The 27,869-nt window shown below is 40.9% G+C and overlaps 1 protein-coding gene across 10 annotated transcripts in view; it reads right to left on the reverse strand.

The window, feature by feature from the left end:
* ARHGEF28 (Rho guanine nucleotide exchange factor 28) overlaps positions 1–27,869 on the reverse strand; it is a 323,435-nt gene that overhangs the window by 242,045 nt on the left and 53,521 nt on the right. For all 10 annotated transcript variants that reach the window (XR_009690541.1, XR_009690540.1, XM_061129550.1 and 7 more), the window contains exon 2: positions 23,260–23,303. Coding sequence is in view for 8 of the 10 variants with exons in the window: in XM_061129546.1 (XP_060985529.1) it covers positions 23,260–23,303 (44 nt within the window). In the remaining 2 variants the exon portion in view is untranslated. The remainder of the gene's footprint in view (positions 1–23,259; positions 23,304–27,869) is intronic.

The following is a 27,869-nucleotide window of genomic DNA, read 5'->3' on the forward strand; positions in this document are numbered from 1 at the left end:
GTAGGAAGTGTGAAGCTAGTACGGTCAGCAGAGAAGGTGGGAGCATTGGCTGAGTAACGCAGGTTGTTAACAGCTAGAACAGAGGGGGGAGGGGTATAGCTCAAAGTAGGAGTGGCAAGGAAGGGTGTATCTCTAAAGTTATTTTTAATAAGGACACAGTTGCTTCTGTCCACACATGTCAATGGCTTTCAACATATAAAACATCTTCTGCTTATGTAAAATGTTTTATGAAGACAAAGTAACTCACAGATTTAAATGTCACCTAAGGAGTCACAGGCCACAAGTCCAGAAACATCACAGTTCTAAAATGCTTAAGTACCTCAGTTCCCAAAACACCAAAACATTAAATCCTTCAATATACTCAAAGGTGTTCCACCTACCCTACCCAAATTATCTATATGAACCTCCTATCTTCTCCCCCTGCGTCTACCAAATATTAACCAACAGCAGAGCAGGAACCCCAGGATGCCATGATGCACGAGATGACATCCCAGTGACCAGATGTCCTAACGCCCTGCTGGAGCCTCCTGGCTCATCTGGGAGTTCTTCTGCCAGACAGTCACACCGTGGTGGTCACTGAGCCTGCTGGCCAATCACAAATACAAACCCGAGCGAGTTTACAGCTTTAGGGTAAACTGATGGGCCTTCCTGGGGACACAAAGCAGTCTTCACTTTGGAGTATCAAACTCTAGTGGCATACTTATTGAGCAAGTCAGAAAAGAACAAAGAAATACTCTGAGGAAAAAGGAAATCAAAATGCCTCCTGCCTAAATCAGGCTGAAAAAAAAAAAAAAATCTGGCAAATAAAGGTGATCACGTAGCCAAGATAAAAGGCTACACCCTACTTACAGGAAAACAGAGAGCTGAAGCAAAAATGAAAAAGTAAAAATCACTTTGTTTAGAATTAAGGAAAGATCATGAGCCAAAGCCAACTCTGGAAGAAGGTAAGGTCAACATGTAGAATGTCCTTCAACAGACTCCTCCCTCCTCTCAGAACTCAGAGCCATCTTTACCCTGCATAAATCCTTGCTTGAAAATGACCTGGAATTTGTCTTCCTAACTACCAGAAGCTCTTAAAGGGGCTACAGCTCTAGTAATCCCGTGTGGTTGCTGGCTGTCAGCACGTGAAGTTAGTTATACTATGATCATATTTCAAGTTTCCTCCTATAGTTTCTAAGTTACTTTTGTATGCAATTTTTCATTTTACAAGCCTTTAAAAAAAAAATACTAATAATTCTCAGTTGGTTCACAGCCTGGCTTACTAACTCCAGGCTGACTGGATTTGCATTTGGAAAGGCCATCTTGTTTTTCCATAAGGCAACCTCCAAAGAGAAAGAGAGGCTTCCCTGGTGGCTCAGTGGTAAAGAACCTGCCTGCCAATGCAGGAGAGGCAGATTCAATCCCTGGGTCAGGAAGATCCCCTGAGGAGGAAACGGCATCCCACTCTAGTATCCTTGCCTGGGAATTCCCATGGACAAAGGAGCCTGGCGGGCTACAGTTCATGGGGTCTCAGAAGAGTCGGACACAACCGAGCAACTAAACAACAATAAAAGAGAAAGAGGCTGAACCAGTTCCCTTCTAATGGTAGATGGTGGGATGTTTTGTTTCTTTTTTGTTTTCTTATTTTGTTTTTAGAAACTTTCAAAAGATTCACTGTCTATCCTGGGTCAATGGATGGATACCTCCCCAATCAGGGCCTTTAACACTGTGGCCAACACAGTAACACTCATCACTCTAGTGGGGAGAAGTACGGATCTCCCAGAAATCTACCTTAGTCAAGGCAGGAAATGCCCTAAATGCCTTCTCCCATTCCTTCCTGTCTTAGTCCATTCAGGCTACTATAATGAAATACCATAAACTGGGTGACTTATAAACAGCAGACATTTATTTCTCTTAGTTCTGGAGGCTGAGGAGTCTAAGATCAAGTCACCAGCAGGATCAGGGCCTGGGGAAGGCATGCTTCTCCAATGAGGTCCATCCTCGTGCTGTAACCCCTCATGGCAGAAGAGGCAAGAGAGCTCAGTGGGGTCTTTTTTATATAAAGACACTAATCTCATCTATGAGGGCTCCACTCTCATGACCTAAAGCACATCCCAAAGGCCCCACCCACTAATGCCACCTCACTGGGCATTAGGATTTCAGCATACGAATTTTAAGGGACACAACATTCAGACCCCAACACCTCCCCATTCTTCTGCACCACCACCCCCTATACACACACCCATGTTAAGTCACTTATTTTTTAAAATTTTCTTTTAAACAAAGATGACCATGGAAAGTGAATATGCAGTTTACATACACAGGTAATATTCACAATACACACACACACACTTTTGGCAAAGGATAGGTAAAAAAATTAAGATTTCCCAATTACTACCCTAAACAGTGAAAGGAAAAGAGACAAGGTCCATAACCCAACTTTCACCAATCCATGGAAGGTAGTAGGTGAGCCCAATAGATATTTGTTCAAGCAATGACCACTGTGAGTCACCTGCCCTCCCTGACATCCCTGGGGCTTCTGGGCTGACCCAGGCCAAAGGCCTGAGAGCCATCCTAAGTGCCAACCTTCAGGAGTCCTGTTTCCACAGGAAGCTCCCAAAAGGGACCAAAGTCTCTATTTTTTCCTATCTGCTAAGGGATTGACTTCTAGGAATCAAAGAATCAATAAAGTGAGGTTCAGAAAATCCCAAACCCAAAAAGACTCTGGGTTTGGATTTGCAAGGCACTATAGAAAGTTATTCTCTTTAAACATCATTCAGGCAATTTGACCTAAAGTCACCAATTTAACCATAAAACATGTAGTTACATAAATTGGTTAAGCTTTCCCTGCTGTTGTTCATGACAAATGACTTTAAAACAATCTCCACTCTCTAAACTCCCACTCTCACTTCTGGCTTTTTAGTCAGATTTACATAACTTTTTAGATTAAAATATTGCTATCTGAACTCTCAACTTTCCCTACTCAAAAGGATTTAGCTAGAGTATTCTTCACTATATGAACTTACCACATTAACTTTTGTTATCTGAATTCAAGGTCCAAATATATTCAGATAGTGAGAAATATCTAAAATTTCAGAGTGATGTGTAAATTAACTTTAATCTCATCCTAAAGCAGAATGAAAACTTGTCACAATTTGAAAGGTCTAAAGGATCCTAATCAGTAATCTCTACTATAGGCATAGCTGAATAAACATCTGAAATCTCTTTATCAAAATCTGTACCAGACCACTCTACATACACAAGGATGGTTAGTATCAAAAATAAAAAAGTTCTGGCAAGGACATGGAGAAATTAGAAATCCCAGTGGCATATACTGCTGATAGGAATGTACATGGCACAGTCATTGTGGAAAATAGTTTTGTGGTTCCTCAAAAAATTAAACATAGAATTACCAGGTGATCCAGGTTTCCCAGGCGGCACTAGACGTAAAGAACTAGCCTGCCAATGCAGTAGAAGTAAGAGACTCGGGTTTAATCCCTGGGTCGAGACGATCCCCGAGAGGGGGAAATGGCAACCCACCCCAGTATTCTTGCCTGGAGAACCCCATCGACAGAGGAATCTGGCAGGCTACAGTCCATGGGGTTGAAAAGAGTCAGACACAACTGAGCAACCAAAACACACACATACCATGTGATCCAGCAATTCTACTTCTAGATATACACACAAAAGAATTGAAACCAGAGACTTAAAAACTGGTACACCAAAGTTCACAGCAGCATTATTCACAACAGCAAAAGGTGGAGACCACTCACCTTCTAGCAAATGAATGGATAAACAAAGTCTAGTGTACATATACAGTGGAATGTTACATAGCCTTAAAAAAGAATACAATTCTGACACATGCAACACAGGCAGACCTTGAAAACATTATAGTAAATGAAAGAAGTCAGAAACAAAAGGACAAACATGGTATGATTCCACTTGTGAGGTACCTACAGTAGTCAAATTCAGATTCAGAAAGCAGAATGGAGATTGCCAGGGGCTGGGGAAAGGAGGAATGGGGAGTTATTGTTTCATGGATACAGAGTTTCAGTTTGAGAAAATGAAAAAGTTCTGGAGCGGGACCATGGTAATGGTTATACAACAATATAAATGTACGTAATTTCACTGAACTGTATACTTATTAATAGCTATAGTGTTAAAATGAGCTATACATATTTTACCAGAATAAAGGGAAAAAATCTGTAGCAGAGACTATAAAAAGCTATCACTACACATCTTTGAGAACAGCTAAAATAAAAATATTGACAATGCTAAATGCAGATAAGAAGTTAGATCTCTCATATATTATAGGCATGAATGTAATAAGCTACAGCCACTCCAGAAAAGAAATTAGCACTTCCTTTAAAAACAAAACATACACTAACCCAGCAACCTACAACTTCATTCTGGTACATCTATCCCAGAGAAATGAAAATTATACCTACACAATTGTTCACAGCAGCTTTACTTATAGTAAGTAATATGAAGCAACCAAAATGTCCTAATACAATAGGTGAACAGTTAAACTGTGGTCTGCCCATACCATGGAATTCTACTCAACAATGAAAAAGAACAAATTACTGATACAACAATTTGGATGGACCTTAAAGACATGCTGAGTGAGCCAACCTCAAAAGATTACATGTTGCATTACTTCATTTGCATAACATTTTCAAGATGACAAAATTCTAGAGATGGAAAATGGATTAGTGATTGCCAGGGGTTAGCAAGGGTGGAGAAGGAGGGTGATGAGTATATTAATGTAAGTTTATCTACCTATCTGTGGAAGTTGAAGGTACTTTTATTTTCCACTATCAAAAAATGCTTCAAAAATTCTGAAGGTTTATCAAGAGCAGAGCTACATACAATTTAATGGTTCAGTATCCCTCCCAGTGATCTCAAGTTTGACTGAAAGCACAATGGCAGCCACCCACAGAAATCCCACCAACAAACTGTCACATTCTAACTTATACCCTCCACATTTTGGCCTATTTTCTTTCCTGTTTGGCCTGAAAGGAGGAGCTCAGTATTGAATTCAGTCAGCGGTTTTGACAAATATCATCTATTTTCATGTTTAAGCTTTACCACTCATGTACAAAAGTCTTTTTAAAATTCAAGAACACACAAAGATGTATAGGGTGCACCCAGTTCAAACAAACCTAGCTTATAAAAATCTGAATTCAAACATACAATTGGTGGGACTATCAAGAGTATTCACTGCTGCTGCTGCTGCTAAGTCACTTCAGTCGTGTCCGACTCTGTGCGACCCCATAGATGGCAGCCCACCAGGCTCCTCCATCCCTGGGATTCTCCAGGTAAGAATACTGGAGTGAGTTGCCATTTCCTTCTCCAATGCATTTATGCATGCTAAGTCACTTCAGTCGTGTCCGACTCTGTGCGACCCTATTAAATAGGGTACTCTCCTGCTAAAACATTATTTTATTTGTGTGCAACTCTTCCAAAATATGTTTATTTAAAAAGGGTACAAGGAAGGTAATAAAGAATCAGATAGTCACAATTCAAAATAAAAGCAGACAACTGATTAGAAAAGTCAGCCTTGGACTTTACACACATAGCCATTCAACTCCTGTTTGCACCACTAATCCTTTACATTCCATTCTACACAAAGTGTTTTCAATTTCTTACCAAAATATGCACTGCAACATTTTATGATGATTTTAAATGGCAAGATGTGTGATTCCTATTTGACCTATAAATTTATGGGTGGCCAAGTACCTTTAAGTGGATTGATGCTTTAATGATCCAACCTTATTAAACCATGTGCTGAAAATCTCTGCTGAAAATGAATATTTCAATAACCATTTCATTTTTCCTGTGGGTTTTTCTTATTATCTGTTCTCAAGGAAATAAAAGAAGCTATATTTCCAATTTCTAGAAAGTCACTTTTAATAACTATGACCATATACTAAACAATAAACTATTATGTCAGATTATTAAATATATTTGGTTTTAGTGACCTAGATTTTCAAACTCCCCCCGAAGGTCACCACTGCCCACAACCCAGATAATGGCAGAGACCAGCCCTCATCTGCATGCTGCTCCACAGCCTGGGCATTTAGAATTACAAGTTGGCACAGAAGTGCATACTTCTGTGTGGAATTCCATAGAAGATAAAGTCTTCGACATGATCCAGACCAGCAACTGTTTCTAAACTGCTTCTTGAGTTTTCCCCCTTAATTTCCCTCTCTGGTGGATCCTCTTGATCTTCACAAACAGAGGAAGACTTAACTGAGACAAGTTCCTGGGGAAATATGGAACCTTGACAGCCACGCACCCACAAAGGGTCCCACGTGGATGCTATTACTGTCACTGTTTCAGGAGTACAACTCTCTCCAGAAACTGTCCCCCCACCCTCCTCTGACTCGGGCTGCTGATTCTGCCCTCAACAGTTCTGCTATCTGTCAGAAAAGGCTGAATGATGGTCTCCTCTACATTTAGGAGGGAAAGAGTTTGAAAAATTAAGTATGAGAACACAGAGAATGCATGTATCATCTTATACTGTAGTAGCACAGAGTCTGAAGACCTGGGTTTCGATGCCTGCTTTGCCCCCATCTGACAATCGATCTCGTATCATCTTTCCTCCCAGGCCGACCTCAACCCTCCCCTCCAAACAGACGGCTCTCACCAGGGCATGTGCCCTCCCACTCAGCACCCTCTATCTAGGCCGCTCCTTACCCTGACACTTACCCTTCTCAACCCAGGACGCTTCTCTGAAAAGTGTCCCCCACACCCCTCTGGGTTTTCAGGAGCATCCTCAGCTTGCCTTCATCAAGCCATTCATCACAGATCACTAAGCGCTTTCGGTGAGTGTGCTGCCGCCTCCCCACTAGCAAACTGAGGGCAGGGCAGCCTGCTTCCCCCAGGTTTGTACACACGCGTGCACACAAACGCCCACGCGAAGCTTACGCTTAGGGCTCCCGGTTCACAAGGCCTCTTCCAAGGCCCTGGAAGAGCCTAAACATCACGTTCACACAGTCAGTTTTGTCTGATCCACAACAGTAAGATAATCTTTAAAGTGGGATAGTCTGACCTGTACAAGCCCGGGGTGGTCACCATGACCAGAGGAAGACAACAGGGACCCCTGGGAAATCTGGCTGAGATCTCGTGTTCACCCAAAGTATACTGGGTAATTTTTACAGGAAAAATAATTAATAAAATTATTCTGTATTTCACACCGGAGTTGGGGGTGGGGGAGACACTTTAACTGCCATCAGTGAAGCGTGACCTCTCTTTTCATTTGAGTTCCCCCAGACACATTCCCCTTCCTGCTAGGCGGTACTGGAGCATCTGGCTAAGAGGAATATTGGGACTACTTTTTATATTTATGGGATTTGTCAACTTTTTCATATTTTGTAATTTCTCATCATACTTACTTTCAACCTAATTTTATACTTGTAGCCTTATATTCCTTTTCTGAAAGGAAGTTCTGAGAAAAACTGCAGAACTTTCAGGCCCCATAAAACCTGGATTTGTCCCAGCCTGTACCTCATATAGTCCTTGGCCCAAAAAATTTGTCATGGGAATGAGTGCATGTAGGAATGAGCTCAGGGAAAGGCACTTAACATCTCTGGGTTCACCTCCTCTGCTAAACAGTCGCGTGTGGTGCTAATGAAATGGATCACATGTGAAAACATCTGGTAGAGTACTACAAGGCACGCTCAGCAAGTACAGTAGTGGTGCCATGATTTTTTTTCCCCCAAAGACATGGAACATAATAACTGAATACTGGGTGGTTATCAGTAAAGATGCCAAACGGAGGTGCAGTGCATGGGACATGGTTCACAGATCATCCTTCCCGAGTCAGGGGACTCTTCAAGTACCTCTTGTTAGAAAGGGCAAGTTTTTCACTCCCTCCTACTTTAACAGAACCTCCTCACTCTTAAATTCTAATTCTCATCTGGGAATTTTCTACCTCACAAAGACTTCCTTAATTTAACGCATAATTTTGATACAGTCCACACAGTACCTTCCAAATTTAGTCAGGATTCAAACTCTGGGACAATTTCCTCTCAAACCTCCCAATTTCTTGACCATCATGGTGATAGCTCCCTTCCTGCTTGGCCGTCTTTCTGACTCTTCATGCATCTGGAGAACAGAAAGCTAGCATGACTGTCCCCAGCCCAAAACAGGGATGGTCACATACCTGCTGGGGAAAGGTACATAACCACACAGATATAAGCAAACAAAACTAAAGCATGCTCCAAGATGAACATAGAGTGTTGTTCTTTTTTTCTTTTAAACTTCTTATTTTGTATTGTGGTACAGCAGATGAACAGGCATGACAGTTTCAGGGGAACAGCAAGAAGGGAATGTATCCATTCTCCCCCAGACTCCCCTCACATCCAGGCTGCCACAGAACACTGAGAAGAGCACCCTGTGCCACCCAGTGGGTCCTTGCTGGTTACCCACTTTAAACACAGCAGTGCGTACCGGCCCATCGCAAACTCCCTAACTATTCCTCCTCCCATCCTTCCCCCCGCCAAGCAACCGTAAGTTCGTAGAACATTGTTTATTGAAGGCCACTAAAGTAAAATCAAGTATGCATCCAACAAATATATTTTGAACATGGCATTGAACTGGTACTGGAAAGTCAGTGGGCAGAAAGTTTAAAATCTCTGCTGTCCTGGTGTTTACAAGCTAAAAAGAAGATACATTAAACAAAACAATAAGTAAAATCTCCTCAAAAATGTAAAATATAGAGTGTCTAGAGGACTTTGAGGGTATGATTTGAGTTGAAACCTGCACAGTAATAATTATACACAGCAGGAAGGAGCAGGAGTGTACCACATAGGGGGAATAGCACATACAAATGTCCAGGGGTAGGAAGATGCATGATACTCATGAGAAACTAAGAGGAGAGTTTGGCTGGAGCTCAACGGTACAGGGAATCTGTACAATCTCACAGATGGACCAAGCGCCATCTTTAAATATCAGCCTATTTGTCAACTGGACCCACTCCCCAGTGACCACAGTCATTGTCTAGAATGCTCCTGTTAAGAGTCAGAGATCAAGCTTATCTCCATCCTCACTGACTCTCTAGAAATGCAATCAGCAAACATTTCTGGAAACTCTCCAATACACTGGACACTGCACTTGGTATTTTGATGTAAACAAAGTGCAAAAGTCTGTGTTCAAGGGACAGTTTGCTATAATCAAGAACATCCTGGAGTGAGAGTCAGAAGACCCTGGGTTCAAATGCAAGTTCCAGCAGAATTCAGCTGGGGGGCCACATTTGACTCAGTCCAGTGAGAATCCCAGATACTGGCCCAGATAAATACATGCTGATAAAAGAGCATCACCTTGCTTCCCTGAACCTAAATTCTCTTATCTGTAGATGGAGATAATCCCTATCCCACAGAGTTTTTGTAAAATTAAATGAGACATCATTAAAGAACTGTACACTGCTGAGCACATAACAAGTTTATTAGAAATGCTTGGCTTTTAAGCTGTTTCATTGGAGCCAAATGTCTACTTTGCCCCAAATGATTTTGTCCTACTTAGTACTGTGAATCTAGTATTATTTGGTGGCAATTTAAATTTACTAATTCATTCTTTTTAATCAAAGAGCTGTAGTTCTCTTTGAATTTTAGCCTCACCTTTGGAAAGCCCAGCCCTTTAGGCCACAGGCTATACCCAAAGCACTTTGGGGTAACAATACATCCTGATCATTGCCAACATACCCAGGAGATAAGAAACAGCTTCCAAAATGGTAACTTAACCCATAAAGTGAAACCAAGCCTTAGCAAATTGCCAAAGAGAATACCCACTGAACAGCTTTCCAGCATTGTAACCTAAATACCACACTGTAACCCATTCCTACCTGAGGCTACTCCTGGTTACGGAACTGGACCAGTTTGAACAAAGTTCTGCCAATAAGAGAATGAAGAAAGCTCACCAAGGTAGACAGCGGGCTTGTCTCATTAGAACAGACAGAGTACAAAACAAGAGATGAACACAAGAAGATAACCAACATCCGAAGGGGAGAAAAAAGTGGGCAAAGTCTGAGGAACAGGCAGCTCTGCGGAGGGTAAAGGCAGCAATGCAAACATGAATGAGAATCACAGCGGACAAGAGAAAAGAGACAGTCATGACCATCAGCGTGTCTTGACGGCTGATCAAATACATAAGATAGTAAGAGAAGAATAAGGAAAACTCGGATTTAAAGCCAGGATGCCTGGGAGAATGGTGGTAGAGTAACACAAATCAGGAGGTTATAAAGGGGATTGGTTAGGGAACTTGAAAAGTTTTTAAAAATATAACAGTCTGGATTTGAAGCCAAGGCTGAAAAACTGGGTGGAAAGAGCCAACACGCCAGCTGGAAACAGAAGATGTAGCAGGGGCAGAAGCCAGGAGGAGGGCCCGCGTGTGGGAGTCCTCAGGAGGAGCTGCGGGTGAAAAACCAAGGAGAAGTGAGCTGCCAGAGAAAGCAGTGGGCTGGGGGAACGCCCACGTAAGCAGGGGAGAAGAAAGTGCAACGAAGAGCACAGGTTGAAAGAGGATCAACAGCGTTTGAGAGCACTGGGAACACGTGTCTAAAGTGTACACCAGACCAGGCCATCTCCCCACCAAGACTCCCACACTGACCTCTCACTTCATCACAAAGCTCTCCGTGCGCAGCCTCGCCCACCCCTCCAGCCCATCTCCTCTCCCTCACCACACACCAGCCACAGGGGCCTTTGACGATCCCTCGGACACAGGGGGTTCACCCCTCCTTCAGGGCCTCAGAGCTTCTACCAGAAGGCTCTCGAGGGACTCTGGTTCCTAACCTATCAAACCTCGCACACACACACACTACCCTCTACTGTACCATACCACTGTCTGGTCCTAACGCGCATCACAAGTGGAAGTTGTTATGTCTTTCTTTACCTACTTACTGTCTGCCTCTCCACTCACAGAGGACTCTGACAGCGTGAGGTCCCAGGACCTTTTCTCTTTCCCTGTCGACTACATCCTTAGTGACTGGAAAAGCACCCTGCACTTCTTGGGGACTTAAGAACAACCTTAGACTGAGCAAGAGCCAAACAGTGCCCTTCGTGAATCTAGTTTGGAAAAGAAAGGCAAACAAAAAAACAAGGTTAAAGCGAAACTGTATCAAGTTACAGAGAGGAAAAAGAGTCAGGAGTCTGAGATAACAGTATTCAAACCATATAGCACATGCCCTCAGGGGTGTAGGACAAGAACTGCTGAAAATGTAGAATCACTATATATCAAATAAAACATTTTTTACTGCTTCACATCCTACTTCTTCTACTGCAGGTTCTCCCAAAGAAAAATCTGACCCACACCCATCATGCCTAAAATTCTTGCTTAAGGTGGAAATTTGATTTTAAAAATCAAATAGAACAAAAATGTCAATTACTACAAGTTCTATATTAAAAGACACAAGCCTGCATGTTACCCAGAATTGTGGAGGCTGCCACTGAAAAATGGGAAATGAGACAAGAACACTTGCAGAACACTTGGCACTTATGTACCCACAGCCCCCAGCCCACACCAGCAAAGACATTCCTTCAAAGATGCTGTGTGCTGGAATGAATTCTTCCAGAAGTTTCCTACACATGTACATTTTACCTTCAGGTCTTTTCTCAGAAGCCTGCATCTCAAGATAACAGTAGAAGGGGGCACCATCAAGTGCCAGTGTGCTGAGGGCAAAGAGTAGTGTCTCCTTAAGAACCTGGACAGGCAGGAAGCTAAGGGAGGATTTATGTAGCATCTCTAGGCTGAAGATTTTGCTCGAGTCTGAAAAGTGTTTTTTTTCCCCCTCTACACCTGCCAGAACCATCAGGTAAGGAGCTCAGGACTTCACAGGAACTGACATCATGTGACTGCTGGTGGGGCCGGGTAGTTACCACGGTTCTCCTGCTCTGCACTGAAAACAACACACTGCTTTGGAGTTGGTTTGCCCCTTCCTTAGGGAAAGCAGGAGAGAAGCCCAAAAGGTAAAAGCAGGATCAAGCAGAGAAACAGCAGGCAGAAAAAGGTCAAGCTAAGTTGGTAGAAAGCAAGGGCCATCAAAGCAGAGCTGACTTCAGCCAGCCCAGCTCAAGCAACAGTGGAGGAAGCCACCCAACAGGTAGCAATTAGTTGAGATGCTCATGCTGTCGCGTTTAAGTCAAAACAGGTAACCTTGGTATAATTTCCTAAAAACATATTTGCACAAAGTTAACATGTGATCAGTAAGTTCATCTCAGGCAAATGCCCCTCCTGATCCCATTCTCAAAGCCAGAACCAGCTGTACTGACATATGCTAAGAGACACCCTCGCCGGAGTCCTGACACCTGAACTAGCAACATTACTATTACGTGGAGCTCGAGAGCTTGATGGCACAAAGGATCATCAGTTCCCAGGCCCAGCTTTTTGTGAGCAAATGAGCTTTAGAGGGTCAGGGGCTGCCTAGTGACAAGCAGCATCCTTTAGCAGAATGAAAAAAAATGTGAGGGAAAAAAAGACCTACTTTAATTGAAAGTCCAAGAAGTTATACCACTCTTCAATGTCATAAAGCTCAAAGGGAGACTGCAGGGTGGTAAAGGACAGAATGAGGACCTGGCCAACGGGGACATGAGCTGTAGTAACAGTGCCGTGGACAGGTCATTTTGATTAGCTAGTGAAGATGCAAAAACCCCAGGTTTACTGTGGATCTGCCACCAGCAAACTTTCTGAGTCAAAAAAAAAAAAAGAAAAAAAGTTGTGGCTTCCAATACATCATTTACAAATCCTGAGTGTCAAACCAGCTGAGTTAACATAGTCAAATAAGGGGTTCTCCCTCTCAGAACCTGGATGTCCTCCTCTGCAAAGTACAAGTGGCTAAGGCAGAGACCTCAAAGGTGCCTCCACATACCAAGATTCCAAGTTGACGGTCAAGAGGGACTGATCACAGGAGGCCCACCGGGGGAGCCACAAGCAGAGATGGGGCAGCATCTGGAGGACAGGATTTCCTTCGACAGGAACCAGAAGCCAGAAGGAATCTGTGGGAGTCAGGAAGGAGGCGTCCACCAGGTGAGCACAGAACAAAGCAACCAAGTCACTTACAGCCTCCTTAGGAAACGGCCTCCCTGGGCCCTGTCCTGGGGTCCCACTCCAGAAGGCTGGGGCCTGGGAGAGTGTGCTCCGCCAAGGAATTCAATGACACTTTACCAAGCCCCGGAGATAGAAGAGGTGAATGGAGGAGGTTCAGCTCAAATACTCACAGTACTGATTAGATCACCAAACATCAGATTACACCTTCAATTACACACAGTGGGCCTAACAGCAACCAATATACTTGAGACCTAATTCAGCAGGATACTGAATTAGGATAAAAGAATAAGGACTATAAAAGGCTACGGGGAGAGGGAAGCCACTTAGATCCAACTGGCAACAAGCTCCTGAAGCTAAAACTCTGTTGTCCAAATGGTTATATAATCTGCAGCAGCAGCAGAAATGATTCCTCTCCTCAGTCGATTTGCTACCATTAACACATCTAAAGGGTGGTAGAGAGCAAGAGCCCACACACAAAGTTCTACAGACACACCCTCTGCAGATGTTATAAAACTCTCCATGGATTAGATGTTCATATTAGCCAGAATCTGAGAAACAGCAGAAATGAGGCACCATGCCCTCTCCCCAAAACAAAGATTAAAACAAGGGAACTTCTTGGAACTTTTATAAAATTTAACACAAAATTTAACATGCTACCCTTCTTTGCACAGTGAAAATGAATTTATAAACCCCAACTTCATAATTACCACAGTTGTTAGGGCTAAAGAACTAGATATTAAGTATATCTGAAAGTTGCTGAATAAAATGTGAACTCTTACACCTCATTTGCACTCCAAAATCACTGCAGATGGTGATTGCAGCCATGAAATTAAAAGACGCGTACTCCTTGGAAGGAAAGTTATGACCAACCTAGAAAGCATATTAAAAAGCAGAGACATTACTTTGCCAACAAAGGTCCGTCTAGTCAAGGTTATGGTTTTTCCAGTGGTCATGTGTGGATGTGAGAGTTGGACCGTGAAGAAAGCTGAGCACCGAAGAATTGATGCTTTTGAACTGTGGTGTTAAAGAAGACTCTTGAGAGTCCCTTAGACTGCAAGGAGATCCAACCAGTCCATCCTAAAGGAGATCAGTCCTGGGTGTTTATTGGAAGGACTGATGCTGAAGCTCAAACTCCAATACTTTGGCTGCCTCATGCGAAGAGTTGACTCATTGGAAAAGACCCTGATGCTGGGAGGGATCGGGGGCAGGAGGAGAAGGGGACGGACGACAGAGGATGAGATGGCTGGATGGCATCACCAACTCGATGGACATGAGTTTAAGTAAACTCTGGGTGTTGGTGATGGATAGGGAGGCCCGGCATGCTGCAATTCATGGGGTCGCAGAGTCAGACATGACTGAGCGACTGAACTGAACTGAACTGAGGTATGTAACATTCTTCATCCAACAATTCCACTTCTGGGAATCTATCCCATAAAAATGAAAATATGCATAAATAAGGACATATGGACAAGGATGTCTAGTAAATACTGATCCACAGAGAAGGGGCCTAACCCACACAAACATTTACTAAACAGAATGAATTAGAGCTACACCTGATGACTTGCAAAGATTTCCACAAAGTAATGCTGGGTTAGAAAAGATATAGAAGTTTATATAAATATGATCCAGATTCTTTTTTGGGCCATTTATCACTCAGCTTGTAGGATCTTAGCTCCCCAACCAGGAATTGAACCTGCATCTCCTGCATTGAAAGCGCAGGGTCTTAACCACTGGACCATCAGAGAATTCCCTGATTCAGAGTTGTTAAATGATTTTATTAAAACTTGTATCTATATTTATGGATGTATAGGGTTGTATGAGCACAGGAAAATGTAGAAATATACACACTAAGTCAGTGATTCTCAAATATTACCACACATCAGAATCACCTGAAGGTGATATCTAGGCCCCACACCCAGAGAGTCTAATTCAGTAGGTTTACAGTAAGGTCTGAGAATTTGTATTTCCAACGAGTTTCCCAAGGAGGCTAATGCTGTTGAGAATGACTGCAATAGGTTTCAACAAGCGTTACCTGTGAGACAGAAGTGGAGGTATGGAAATGGGGAAAGAATAATGGGGATCTGTGCAAGATAACATGAACAGCTTTTTACATGATTTCTTTCATGCACTGTGTGTGTGTATGTGCATGCACACAAATTTCTGAAAGGACTGTTATCAAAATACATCAAAATATATTCTGGATGAATGAAAATTCATCCAAAGGTGGAATCTGGAGTGATCTCTATTTTCTTCTTGGTAATTTCTTATTCTTTTTTATAATAAGCAAGCATGATTTAAATAATCCTTCAAATAAACCCATTTTATTGAGAAAAAAACCTTTGGAAATCAACAATTTCTCAAGGAAAAGCTCCTCTACTTTGTTTACAGCACTGAATTGATATTTTTGGAAAGATGAATGCTAATTACACTTTATATAAAAATAAAAACATAATTAATGTGGAAAAGGAAGTTCTTGGATGAAGTACATAACAACATGTATTTTATGTTGTTGTTCAGTTGCTAAGTTGTGTCTGACTTTTTGAAACCCCATGGACTGTAGCCCTCCAGGCTCCTCTGTCCATGGGATTCTCCAGGCAAGAATACTGGCGTCGTTTGCCATTTCCTTCTCCAGGGGATCTTCCTGACCCAGGGATCGAACCTGCAACTGCTGCATTGGCAGATGGATTCTTTACCATTGACCCACCAGGGAAGCCACATGTGTGTTTTATAACCTTCCTTAATCAACAAAAATTTAGAGAAAACTCAATTTTTAAAGTAATCAAATAACCTACAATGGAATATAATCTGTAAAGTAAAACAAAACAAAAACTGGATCACTATGCTACACACGTGAAACATAACATTGTAAATCAACAATACAATTTTTTTTTTTAAATTCAGCCAAAACATACAATCTTTCTTGTGAATGTACAACATTTTCTCTTTCAAAATTCAATCTGATATTCAGTAAGCAAAATCTCTTTTTAAGCTGTACTTGCATCAGTTCCTCTTTTTACATACAGACTTATATAATCATTAGTTTCTTCACTACAGCTCTTTGCTAGCTTAAAACATCTCCTCCTAAAACCATGCTACTATTCTATCTGAAAATTAAGCCTAGACTTCAAACCAGATGGCATGCCTCTGCTAGCTTTTCAACGAGGAACAAACAGCCTGGCCTTTCAGAACTGCTTCCTTTAGTTCCCCTCAAAATACAGATGCAGGAAGCTGCTAGAGGCTGAAAATTGGATTTGTAATGCTTATATCGCTAAGGTTTGCAAATCAATATTATAAACTCTTGGCTATCAGTCCTGCCAACTCCATTTTCTTCTATAATCTTATTATAGTGCAGTGTTTCTCTGTTCCTACAATAACAACTCAACAGACCTCCATGGTTCATTTTAAAAATTAGGGTAAATCTAAGACTGAGTTCAGGAATATTTCTGCATTCCCAGTACTGAGACTGTCCCATTTCTAAAGATAAGCAAACAGAAATGTTTGCCATGGAGAAAAAAGTTTGCCCCCCCCAAAATAAAGGAAAACATTTAAAACACGTGATCAGATAAACACATAATCAGAGACTATGCTTCCCTCCCTCTGAAACAGATTCCTGGAAGACAGAAAAAAAAAGATTAAGTTCTTGCTTTGTGCTCACAATAAAACTAGGTGGGTATAAGAAGAAACATACCATGTCAAGATATGAAAATACTACACAGAAACTAAAAACAAAGTAATGGTCCAAAACTGTTCTGGAAAGCAGGAAATAAACTTCATAGTAAAGAAAACTAAAGTAAAATAGAAAAGAAAACATGCTTGCAGAAATAAGAACAAAAAAAAAAGAATATAAGAGTTAGAACAGTCCAACCTTAGAATATCAGCTATTCTAGAAGGGGAAAACAATGATGAAAGGCCAAAGGATAAAACCTTAAAAAGGAAGTTGAAAGTTTTTACAGATTCAAACAAAATGTATGGGGGGAGGGGACGGGGGCGGGGAAAGACTTACATCCATAGATTTTTCTCTTCTATAGGTATAAAGAATCTACCATCTTTAGGATGGATTCTCTATGATGACCCAAAAATAAAGATGGAAAAACATTTTAACTATAAAAGTTTTGTAAGAAATAAATCAAAACAGGTTATAATCAAAGGAACCAAAAAGAAATCACTTATAGGACCCACTTGAATGAAATATCCTTTTGTGAAGGATGGACAGAAGTTGGGGAATAATTGCTATCTATTTTTTTTCTCCATGATTATTGCCCCATTATGTGATTTAATTCTTCTTGAGATAAATCTTACAATTTATGTTTTTAAAGCCATAAATCTTACAATTTATGTCTTAAAAGATTTTTCCAGTATATTAGCATACAATTATGCTTAGTATTTTTTTATAATCAAGATCAAGAAACAACAATTAAAACCAGAGATAGAACAAAGGACTGGTTCAAAACTGGGAAAGGAGTACATCAAAGCTATATATTGTCACACTGCTTATTTAGCTTACATGCAGAGTACCTCATGTGAAATGCCAGGCTGGATAAAGCACAAGCTGGAATCAAGATTGCCAGGAGAAATATCAATAACCTCAGATATGCAGATAATATCACTATAATGACAGAAAGCAAAGAGGTTCTAAAGAGCCTCTTGATGAAGGTAAAAGAGGAGAGTAAAAAACCTGGCTTAAAACTCAACAGTCAAAAAACTAAGATCATGGCATCCGGTCCCATCACTTCGTGGCAAACAGATGGGCAAACAATGGAAACAGTGACAGCTTTATTTTCTTAGGCTCCAAAATCATTGCAGATGGTGACTGCAGCCATGAAATTAAAAGATGCTTGCTTCTTGGAAGAAAAACTATAACCAACCTAGACAGCATATTAAAAAGCAGAGACATTACTTTGCCAACAAAAGTCCGTCTAGCCAAAGCTATGGTTTTTCCAGTAGTCATGTATGGATGTGAGAGTTGGACCATAAAGAAGGATGAGCACCAAAGAATTTATGCTTTTGAACTTGGTGTTGGAGAAGACTCTTGAGAGTCCCTTGGACTGCAAGGAGTTCAAACCAGTCAATTCTAAAGGAAATCAGTCCTGAATATTTATTGGAAGGACTGATGCTGAAGCTCCCATACTTTGGCCACCTGATGGGAAGAACTGACTCACTGGAAAAGACTCTGAAGCTGGGAAAAGACTGAAGGCAGGATGAGGGGATGACAGAGGATGAGATGGTTGGATGGCATCACTGATTCAATGGACATGATTTTGAGCCAACTTCAGGAGATGGTGAAGGACCTGGAAGCATGGCGTGCTGCGGTCCGTGCAATCTCAAAGAGTCAGACACAACTGAGGGACTGAACGACAACAGCTAATCATCTCAATATGTTCAGGACTCTTCATAATTTCTAGTTTTGTTTGGGTTCTCTCTTAATCACACTTAGAGTCATCTTGTTTTTCCAAAAGAACTAGTCAAGACAACTAGATAGAATCACTGGAAATACACTGGAAAGTATCAAAATTCTGAGATTCAGTGTATCAGTCACATGAGAAAACACATCATGTAAAGAAATGCCAAAAGAACTTCAATAAAATTAAACACAAATTTATAGATAAAACTCTGGAAAAAAAATACACCAAAATGTCAACATCATTATGCACAACAGGATTAAAAATGGTGTTGATTATTGCATGTATTTTCAAGTAAATATATATAATAAATATGAATAAAATATTATGCGCTTATAACCAGATCTCAATAAACTAGGAGAAAACAGAAGTGAATATTTATGAAACATTTGAAGACAGAAGGTCACAGAGGAAGCCTGCCCCGAGATACAAAAACAAATAATAGCCTAGCTTGTGTCTGCTTTGCCTATGTGTTACTCATCTGATGAAATTTGATTTAAAACTTGTTTTCATTACAATACCTCCCCACTGACTGCTTCCTGCATGCGGTCAAATGAGCAGATTGGCTTAGGTCATCCATAAAGATGCTGACATAAAACAGCAAGTGAAAAAGCAAGTTTCAGTTATGCTAAACATAGTGCATTTCATCTGAGATACCAGTTATAATACGCATTTTATATTTCACTAGGAGAAAAAGCTGCCAAGTTTTGTGAGATTTTATACTTATTAAAAGAGCTTGTCGAAATTTATAGACTTTACCACATTATCATGTTGCTCTTTCCATGTCTTTCAATATACACAGTAACTTTGACTTTTTAATGCCAAATCACAGTGAAATCATTCTGAAAGCAATTAACTCATACAGAACCAGAAAGGCACATATGCAATTTAAAATGACAACAGCATGGACCATTGTGACCAAGGTCACACATGCGTAGGTACTGACAGCTCCTTCATGACACCTGCCAGGATAAACACTGAAGTGGGATTATCTCAACTTCAGAGATGTAAAATGAGAAAATCACATGTTTACACTGATAAATAATAATAATGTTTTAAACCATCTGTCCCCAACCGTTTTGGCACTAGGGAATGGTTTCACGAAAGACAAATTTTCCATGGACTGGGGGGTGCAGAATGGTTTCAGGATGATTCAACTGCCTCAACTCCACCTCAGATCATCAGACATTAGCTTCTCGTCAGGAGCACACACACAACCTACATCTCTCATACATGCAGTTTACAGTAGGGTTTGCACCCCTATAAGAATCTAATATTGCCAATGATCTGGCATGAGGTGGGGCTGGGGTGATAATGCAAGCAATGGGGAGCAGCTGTAAACACAGATGAAGTTTGCTTGCTCACTCGCCACTCACCTCCTGCTGAGGGCCCAGTTTCTACAAGGCCACAGACCAGTACCAGTCTGTGGCCCAGGGGCTAGGGATCCCTGTTTTAAACTATCTATAGAGGATGAGATTATGAGTGACTTATTTTCTTAACACTTTCTGTATATTTTTTGGTTTTTCCTAATTAGTTTATATTATTTGATAATTAAAAAAAAAATACTTTTTTGCTCCCTTTGGTCTGCTTGTCTTCTCTCCTTAAGCAATGTGTATTGACTCTTGCCAAAGCTGGTCTTAATCTGGTAGTCTCAGTTCAAAATAGTTATACCAAAGTGTTGATCAATTACAAGGTTTTGAAAGCTGGAGGCATAATCCTCCCAGACTTCAGACAATAATACAAAGCTTCAGTAAATAAAGCAGTAGGTACTGCACACACCAAAAAAGACAGATGGATCAACGGGACAGAACAGAGAAACAAACTTACACACCTACAGTCAACCTGCAACAGAGGGGGCAAGAACATACGATAAAGAAAAGACAGACTCCTCGGCTAGTGGTGTTGGGAATGCAGCTATCCAGGATAGCTGCATATAAATCAACGAAGTGAGAACAATCCCTCATACTATACACAAAAGTAAACTCAAAATGGCTTAAAGACTTAAATACAAGATGTGACACCGTAAAACTCCTAGAAGAGAACAGAGGCGAAACACTCTCTGACATAAATCACAGCAATGTTCTCTTATCTCAGTCACCCAAGGCAATAGAAATAAAAGCAAAAATAAACAAATGAGGCCTAATCAAACTTATAAATTTTTTCACAGAAAAAGAAACCATAAACAAAACAAAAAGACAACCTACTGAGTGGGAGAAAACATTTGCAAATGATGCAACTGACAAGGGCTTAATTTTCAAAATACATAAAGAGCTCATACAACTCAATAACAAAAAAACAAAGCCCAATGAAAAATGAGCAGAAGACCAAAATAGACATTTCTTTGAAGACAACATACAGATGGTCAATAGGCACATGAAAAGATGCTCAACATCATTAATTATTAGAGAAAAAGAAATCAAAATACAGTGAGGTACCACCATACACCAGTCAGAATGGCCATCATCAAAAAGTCTACAAACAACAAATGCTGAGGTAGGGGTTGGGGGGGTGGCAGGTGTGGAGAAAAGGGAACCCCCCTACACTGCTGGTGAGAATGTAAACTGATGCAGCCCCTAGGAAAAACACTATGGAGGCTCCTTAAAAAATAAAAATACAATTGCCATGTTATCCAGTAATCCCACTCCTGGGCATTTATCTGGAGGAAACTCTAATTCAAGTAGATACAATGCACCCCTATGTTCATAGTAGTACTATTTACAAATAGCTAAGACATGGAAGTGCCCTAAATGTCCACTGACAGATAAATGGATAAAGAAGATGTGGTGTGTGTATATATGGAACAGAATATTACTCAGCCATAAAAAAGAATGAAATAATGCCATTTGCAGCAACATGAATGGACCTACAAATTATTGTACTACATAAAGTCAGAAAGAAAACAAAAAATGTCATATGATATCACTTACATATAGAATCTAAAATACAACACAAATGAACTTATTTATGAAACAGAAATAGCCTCACAGACATAGAAAACAAACTTACATCTACCAAAGGGAAAAGGGTGTGAGAGAGGGACAAATTAGGAGTTTGGGATTAGCAGATTATTGTTGTTACTTAGTCACTAAGTCGAGTCCAACTCTTTCACGACCCCATGGACTGCAGCCCACCCGGTTCCTTTGCCATGGGATTTCCCAGGCAAGCATACTGAAGTGGGTTGCCATTTCCTCCTCCAGGGGATCTTCCCAACCCAGGAACCGAACCCATGACTCCTGCATTATCAGGTGAATTCTTTACCACGGAGCCACCTGGGATACAAACTACTATACATAAAATAGATAAATAACAAGGTCCCACTGTACAGCACAGGGAACTATATTCAGTATAATAAACCATAATGGAAAAGAATATAAAAAAGAAAAAACTATATATATAGTTATGTGTATGTGTGTATAACTGAATCACTACTATAGAGCAGAAACTAATCCAACACTGTAAATCAAACATAATTCAATTTTTTAAAAAACTACAAGGTTTTATATCATAATTAGATTTTAGATCTGTTTGGTTTGAGGTATGGGAGCAGAGTAGAAAGAATAAAGCTAAGGAGGATTAAGTTGCCAAAAAATTTAAAAAATTAAAAACTTGGGACCAAATGGGGTCTAAAGTGGTCTAAATTTAGCCTTGAACCAATCTCTTCTTTTAATCTTAATTATGCTAGGCCAAGTCTAACTATCTATAATTCATTTTATGACCTCCAAATCACAACCTAGAGAGAACACTCTAGACCACTGGGTAACCCAGAAGGCCGCTTTTTCATGATTCAGTTATTTTATCATTTTTTCTCTCTCCAGAGAATAGAGTGGAATATGTAGGGGGGAGGGGAGGATGCAGCCGGGGGAGGGTGGGGCGGTGGGGAGGCGGGGAGGAAGGGAGAGAGGGAGGGCCACCTGGATAGTGATGTGTGCTAAGGGGAAACGAATGACTATATTTTAATTGATTTAAGATTCTATTCAAATTTGTTCCAGTTCCTTGATATTTTGTCTATTGGGGATATATCTAAATTGAGATCATACCCTTATTCTAGATTTAATATTCTTGGTGTATTTCATGAGTGGATGATTCAAAGGCTACCTGAAACCCCAGTTCCAATGCATACACCCATGCCCACCCACCACCAACATAGGTTTCCAAGAAAAGAGGTTATGCCTAAAATAAGGAAGGTAGAGAAAATCATCTGCCATTTTCTATGTGGGGAGACAATTGGTTCACTTCTGTTACACCTAGTAACTGCCTTCAGGAACAGAATCCTCCGTCAGCCCAGAAGGCACATCTGATCAGGAATCTTATCAGGCTGTTCTGCCCACACACCGCACCCCCCACCACCACCGATTTTATGTATGTCCCAACACTACTTTTGCCTTTGAGTTCCTATTTCATGATTTTACCTTACTATCATCTTACCAACTGTCATTGAACCCCCCTCCTTCAAATATACACACAGAAAACATTCTTGGTTATTATCAGCATATCATATAATAATGTGTTCAACAATCATCCACAGAGATAAACTGAGTATTTTTGAGTCCAGAGGTTAATTAAGCGTTGGTGATACAGTGGTGAGCAGAGCTGCCTTCCAGAAGTTATGTAGTTAAAAGTTCCTCGGGAAAATACCATTAAAACCTAGACTTTGGAACCAGGAGTCAACCAGTTTTTAAAGTCTCCACGCAAAAACGTGAACTAGACAGTAAAGCTGTGTGTGGTTTTTTAAAAGTCCCAACTCAATAGCAAGCAAAACATTTCTTCCCACTTTGGTCGCGTGGGTTTCAAGCCCAAGAATGAGCCACTTAGGCCTGCAGCCCAGGGCTTAGGCACTTACATACAGAGGTACTTCACTGCAGTTCAGCTCCATGGTTTCCGCATCTGCAATGAAAATAACAAACAGCAGAGTTATTGGAGGAGTCCCCGTGTGACCAACCCGTAGGGCTGTATCCTGCCTTTCAGTTAACATCATGGAGGGAAGAGATACCTGCTAGATAGGAAAACTGCAGAGACAAAACTAAGAACAAAGGAATAAGATGCTCTCTGCATAGAATAACTCCCCCCCTTTCTTCTTTCACATGAATATCTACAATAAGGAAAACCTACCACCCCCAACATTATCCCACTGACTGCTCCCAAACAGAAATAATCAATATATTTCAGAAAGCCAAGAAAGGCCAACACAAGCATGTTGCAGGTTTTGCCTTAGTTAATCACTTAGGCTACTCTGAGGTCAGAATCCACTCTTGGCTGGACGAGGCAGGAGCCTATGGCGACAAGACAGATCTAGGACCTGTTACTCAGGACGTGAAAGCTTTCTCTGGAGGGAGGCAGCCCGCTGTCAGGCTAGACAGCCTCTCCACTAGCTGTACACAGCCCTTCTGCACCCAGAAGCCAGCTAGCAGCTTAGACAAAAGGAGCATCATTTAAAAGAGGCTCACTGAACACCTTCAATGGGCTCCGCATTGCACAAAGATGACCAGGAAGTGATCCACCCCTCAAAGAGCTCACAGCTGAACAACAGACACCTCAAGATGGGAAGAAAGTGAAGAGTGGGCTGCATGTGAACTCTGAGCAGGGTCAACAAGGAGACTCATGGCCCCCATCACCTTCCCTCTCTCCCCCAACCCATCTGCGTCCTCTGGGACACAGTTCTGCTCACCAGGCCAAGCTTGGTCCTGGTCCCCAGGCCACCACCAGCGGCAGTACTTTGGGGCTGTCTCTTAAGAAGGCAGACAGGTAGCACCTGAATTGTGACTTTTGAGTACAGTAATCCCTAGAGGACAGACTTGACCCAGACGACAAATACAAATAATTCTATTTTATTTTTTTATAAAATCATTTAGCTCGCATTTTACTAATAGTTCACAAACATGCTGGCGCTGGCCACCCTTCTGGGCACGAGACACCTTCCATGACTCATCTTGAGAAGACCGAGGGCATCACAAGGCCGAGGGGCTGATAGCCGGACCCCTCGCCTTGGTCCTCGTTTTCAACACTTTGTGCGCTGTGGCAGTTCATGTGGACACACCTCAATGGGCTTACAGGCTATCAGTAACGATTTCTAATGAAACTAACCTCATAAACTGGATGAATGGTTTAAGGAGGTGAGAAAGTTCAAATTAAAAATAACACTAACCACAAAAATGACAAAACTGAGGCTCCGAATCCCAAAAGGACCTGTTCATCAGCTACACGATGGAATAAAAATAATGACCACCCTGAGAGCACTGAGGAGTACACGCCCCCCAAGATTCAAAATGATCAAGAAGGCATTTAAAATATGAATGTAGGACCTCCCTGGTGGGACGGTGGATGGGAGTCCGCCTGACAATGCAGGGAAGGCCAGGAAGATTCCGCATGCTGAGCAGCAACTAAGACCCTAAGACCCAGCACCACAACTGCTGAGCCTGGGCTGTGGGCCCAGAGCCACAACGACTGAAGCCCGTGTGACTAGGGCCTGTGCTCCACAAGAGCACAACGAGAAGCTCGCACAACGCAACTGGAGGAAGCCCATGCTCAGCAACACAGACAGACCCAGTGCAGCCAAAAATAAATAAATAAAACTTAAAACATGTAGGGCTTCCCTGGGAGGCTCAGCTGCTAAAGAATCTGCCTGCAATGTGGGAGACCTGGGTTCGGTCCCTGGGTTGGGAAGATCCCCTGGAGAAGGGAAAGGCTACCCACTCCAGTATTCTGGTCTAGAGAATTCCATGGACTATAGTCCATGGGATGGCAGAGTCAGACACGACTGAGCGACTTTCACTTTCAAATGTATGTATATCCGCAGCACATGTATCATGATTCTCACGCTAAATGTATGCTGTGTCTCAAAATACTAGTCATTTTTCACCTGTTAACAGTCATGCCATACACAATTCCAATCTTTTATAAAACTTCACTGAACTTGATAATATCAGAAGATTCTTTGAAGATTTCTACTTAATAGTAAAAGAAATGAATGCATTCGACGGTAAACACAGCGCTAAGAAAAAATGGCTGAAACACAGAATAAAAAACACCAAGTATACAAACTAAAGCACGTTCCTTTAGGAGCAAAACTTTAAAAACTGAATATTTTAAGAAGCTTATTAGGACAAATTAAGCTGTGTGGAAGACCTGCCATAGAGTTGGAGGAAAGTAAAGATGGTATTAGATTTTGTCTGATAAAATACATTTAAAAACGTATGACAAAAACCACTACAATATTGTAAAGTAATTAGCCTCCAACTAATAAAAAATAAATGGAAAAAAAATCACTTTGGGTGAGAATATGAAGATTTTCTGAAGAGTGAATTACTGTTTCAATAAATAATGGCCAAAATACAACCCTGATAGGGCAACTTCTCAGACAGGAAGTTTAAAAAGCACAAATGCAAAATTCATTCACTGTGTCATTCATGGGTGAGATATTGTAACAAAGAACTTGAAGCCAAAAGCACAGTTTCACAGGATGTCAGTGTGGTTAATTTTATAGAAATAAGACCTTTAAACATGGTCAAATCTTTACAATCGCTGCAACAAGACGGGAAATGACCATAAAAATCTTTACCACATTAAAGGGTGTTGGTTATCGCAGCAAAGTACTTTAAAAAGTTGCCAAACATGTACTACCTAATCTTCTAACAAAAATAGAAGTGTTCCAAATTTTTGCTGGGCTTTCCAAGATTAAAACTGGCTGTTTATAGCAGATTTTTCTTAAAATATTTTTCAAATAAATACCCTATCCCTTCTAGAGAGGGGTGATATTTAATAAGTGAAAAAGAAAAGGCACCTCAAAAGAAACAGGTTGTAGACAGTACACACCATTGTAGAAACATTCTGAAAAAGTATTTGTATGTTTTCATTTTGTGATCTTAATGCAAAAATTATTTAAAGTTTGCCACCTACAAAAGCCCTCATACACACATTCTTTAAATTTTGGGGAAAGGCTTTCTAATATACTTTTTTAACCTTGCCAAATGTTTCATGGGTTTTTTTCTTTTTAATGAAACAACTTCTGATTAATTTGCAGGAAGAATGATTAACATCAGGAAAAATGTGAATTTACTAGCTACATTTAAACAAACTCTTGTATAATTGTTGGATGGGATTAAAATATAAATCCCCTTATTTATAAGTACACCCAGCACTCACTTCAATTAGAATCTTTTTTACCATAGAATCTTTTTTACCATTAGAATCTTTTCCAGCTATGACACTTCAAAACCAATTTCAAAATAAACAGTACTTGGAACCAGACATTCAAGCCAAAGTACTACACAGCATTAAAATTACTAAGCATAGATTTTCAGAACAGTGACACATTTTCACTGTATTACTCTGCCATGTATTACATGTCAATGTTTTTAGTGAGAACAAAAGGGGCTATGAAAAAAATTTACTACAATGTTTAACCCTTACAGCTTTTCAGATATGAGGTATGTTTTAGAATATCCACTGTTACAGTAGTTATTGTCATTAAGTCACTAAGTCATGTCTGACTCTTTGCAACCCATGGACTGCAGCACACCAGGCTCCCCTGTCCTTCACTATCTCCCGGAGTTCGCTCAAATTCATGTCCATGCTACAGTAGCATGTTTTATTAATAAATACATTAAGTAAGGAATACATGCTAACATTTCATACTTAAGGGTACGGGACAACATTTTGAAGCTCTGCTGTATAAAGTAAGCAAGCCCTCCCCACAATGGTGAGGCTGCTTTTTCCCAAGTTTTCCTCCGGGTTCAGCAGATTAAGGAGTGTAGGGCGCGTACCAGAGCCTCTAGAGCTGTGTGTTTATCCGGTGAAAAGGCCCACGTGAGCCGGAGCGCAGTACAGAATCCAGCCTGGCGCAGCTCTGTGAAGGATCCAGGGCCTTCACCCCTTTCAGTCAGTATAAGGCCCACTTCATCAAACGCCTGCCTCAACTTTGGACTGTAATTATCTCAGACGAAAGGCAAAACCTCAAGGGCTAAACAACATATTTATACTTCACCTGATATTTAACAACTCACATTTTATTATTTCTGTTTACCTTTTGCCTGTTTTCAGTGAAGACATTTAAGAACCATTTTGAGCAGCAGTTTCCTTGTTTTTCAGAGAAACTATGTTTCACTGCTTGAAAAAATAAACTAAAACCAAACCCCCCCCCCCCCAGTTCTCAGCCTCAGTTCCAACACTTATAAAACCTCTATGAGGATCACCTGCGTAAGCTGTAAAGAACAAAGTTCGAAGCAAATATATCCTCAAATAAAACTTCAAATCAAATCAGCTGTTAAAAACTATATCCTCACTTTTCTGAAACTAATTCCTGTGTTATAGCTAAAAGCAGTAGTTTTGTGTGCACTTGCAGAGCTGCATGGTGAAATGTGGTCATACCTCCTTTTTACATCAAGTTTAATGATAAAAAATTTGTATTTGCTAAACAAGTCACACTGGCCTAAGTTCCTCACATGCTGTGGCTTT

This window comes from Dama dama, chromosome 25 (genome assembly GCF_033118175.1).
Source record: "Dama dama isolate Ldn47 chromosome 25, ASM3311817v1, whole genome shotgun sequence".
Taxonomy (NCBI): Eukaryota; Metazoa; Chordata; class Mammalia; order Artiodactyla; family Cervidae; genus Dama; species Dama dama.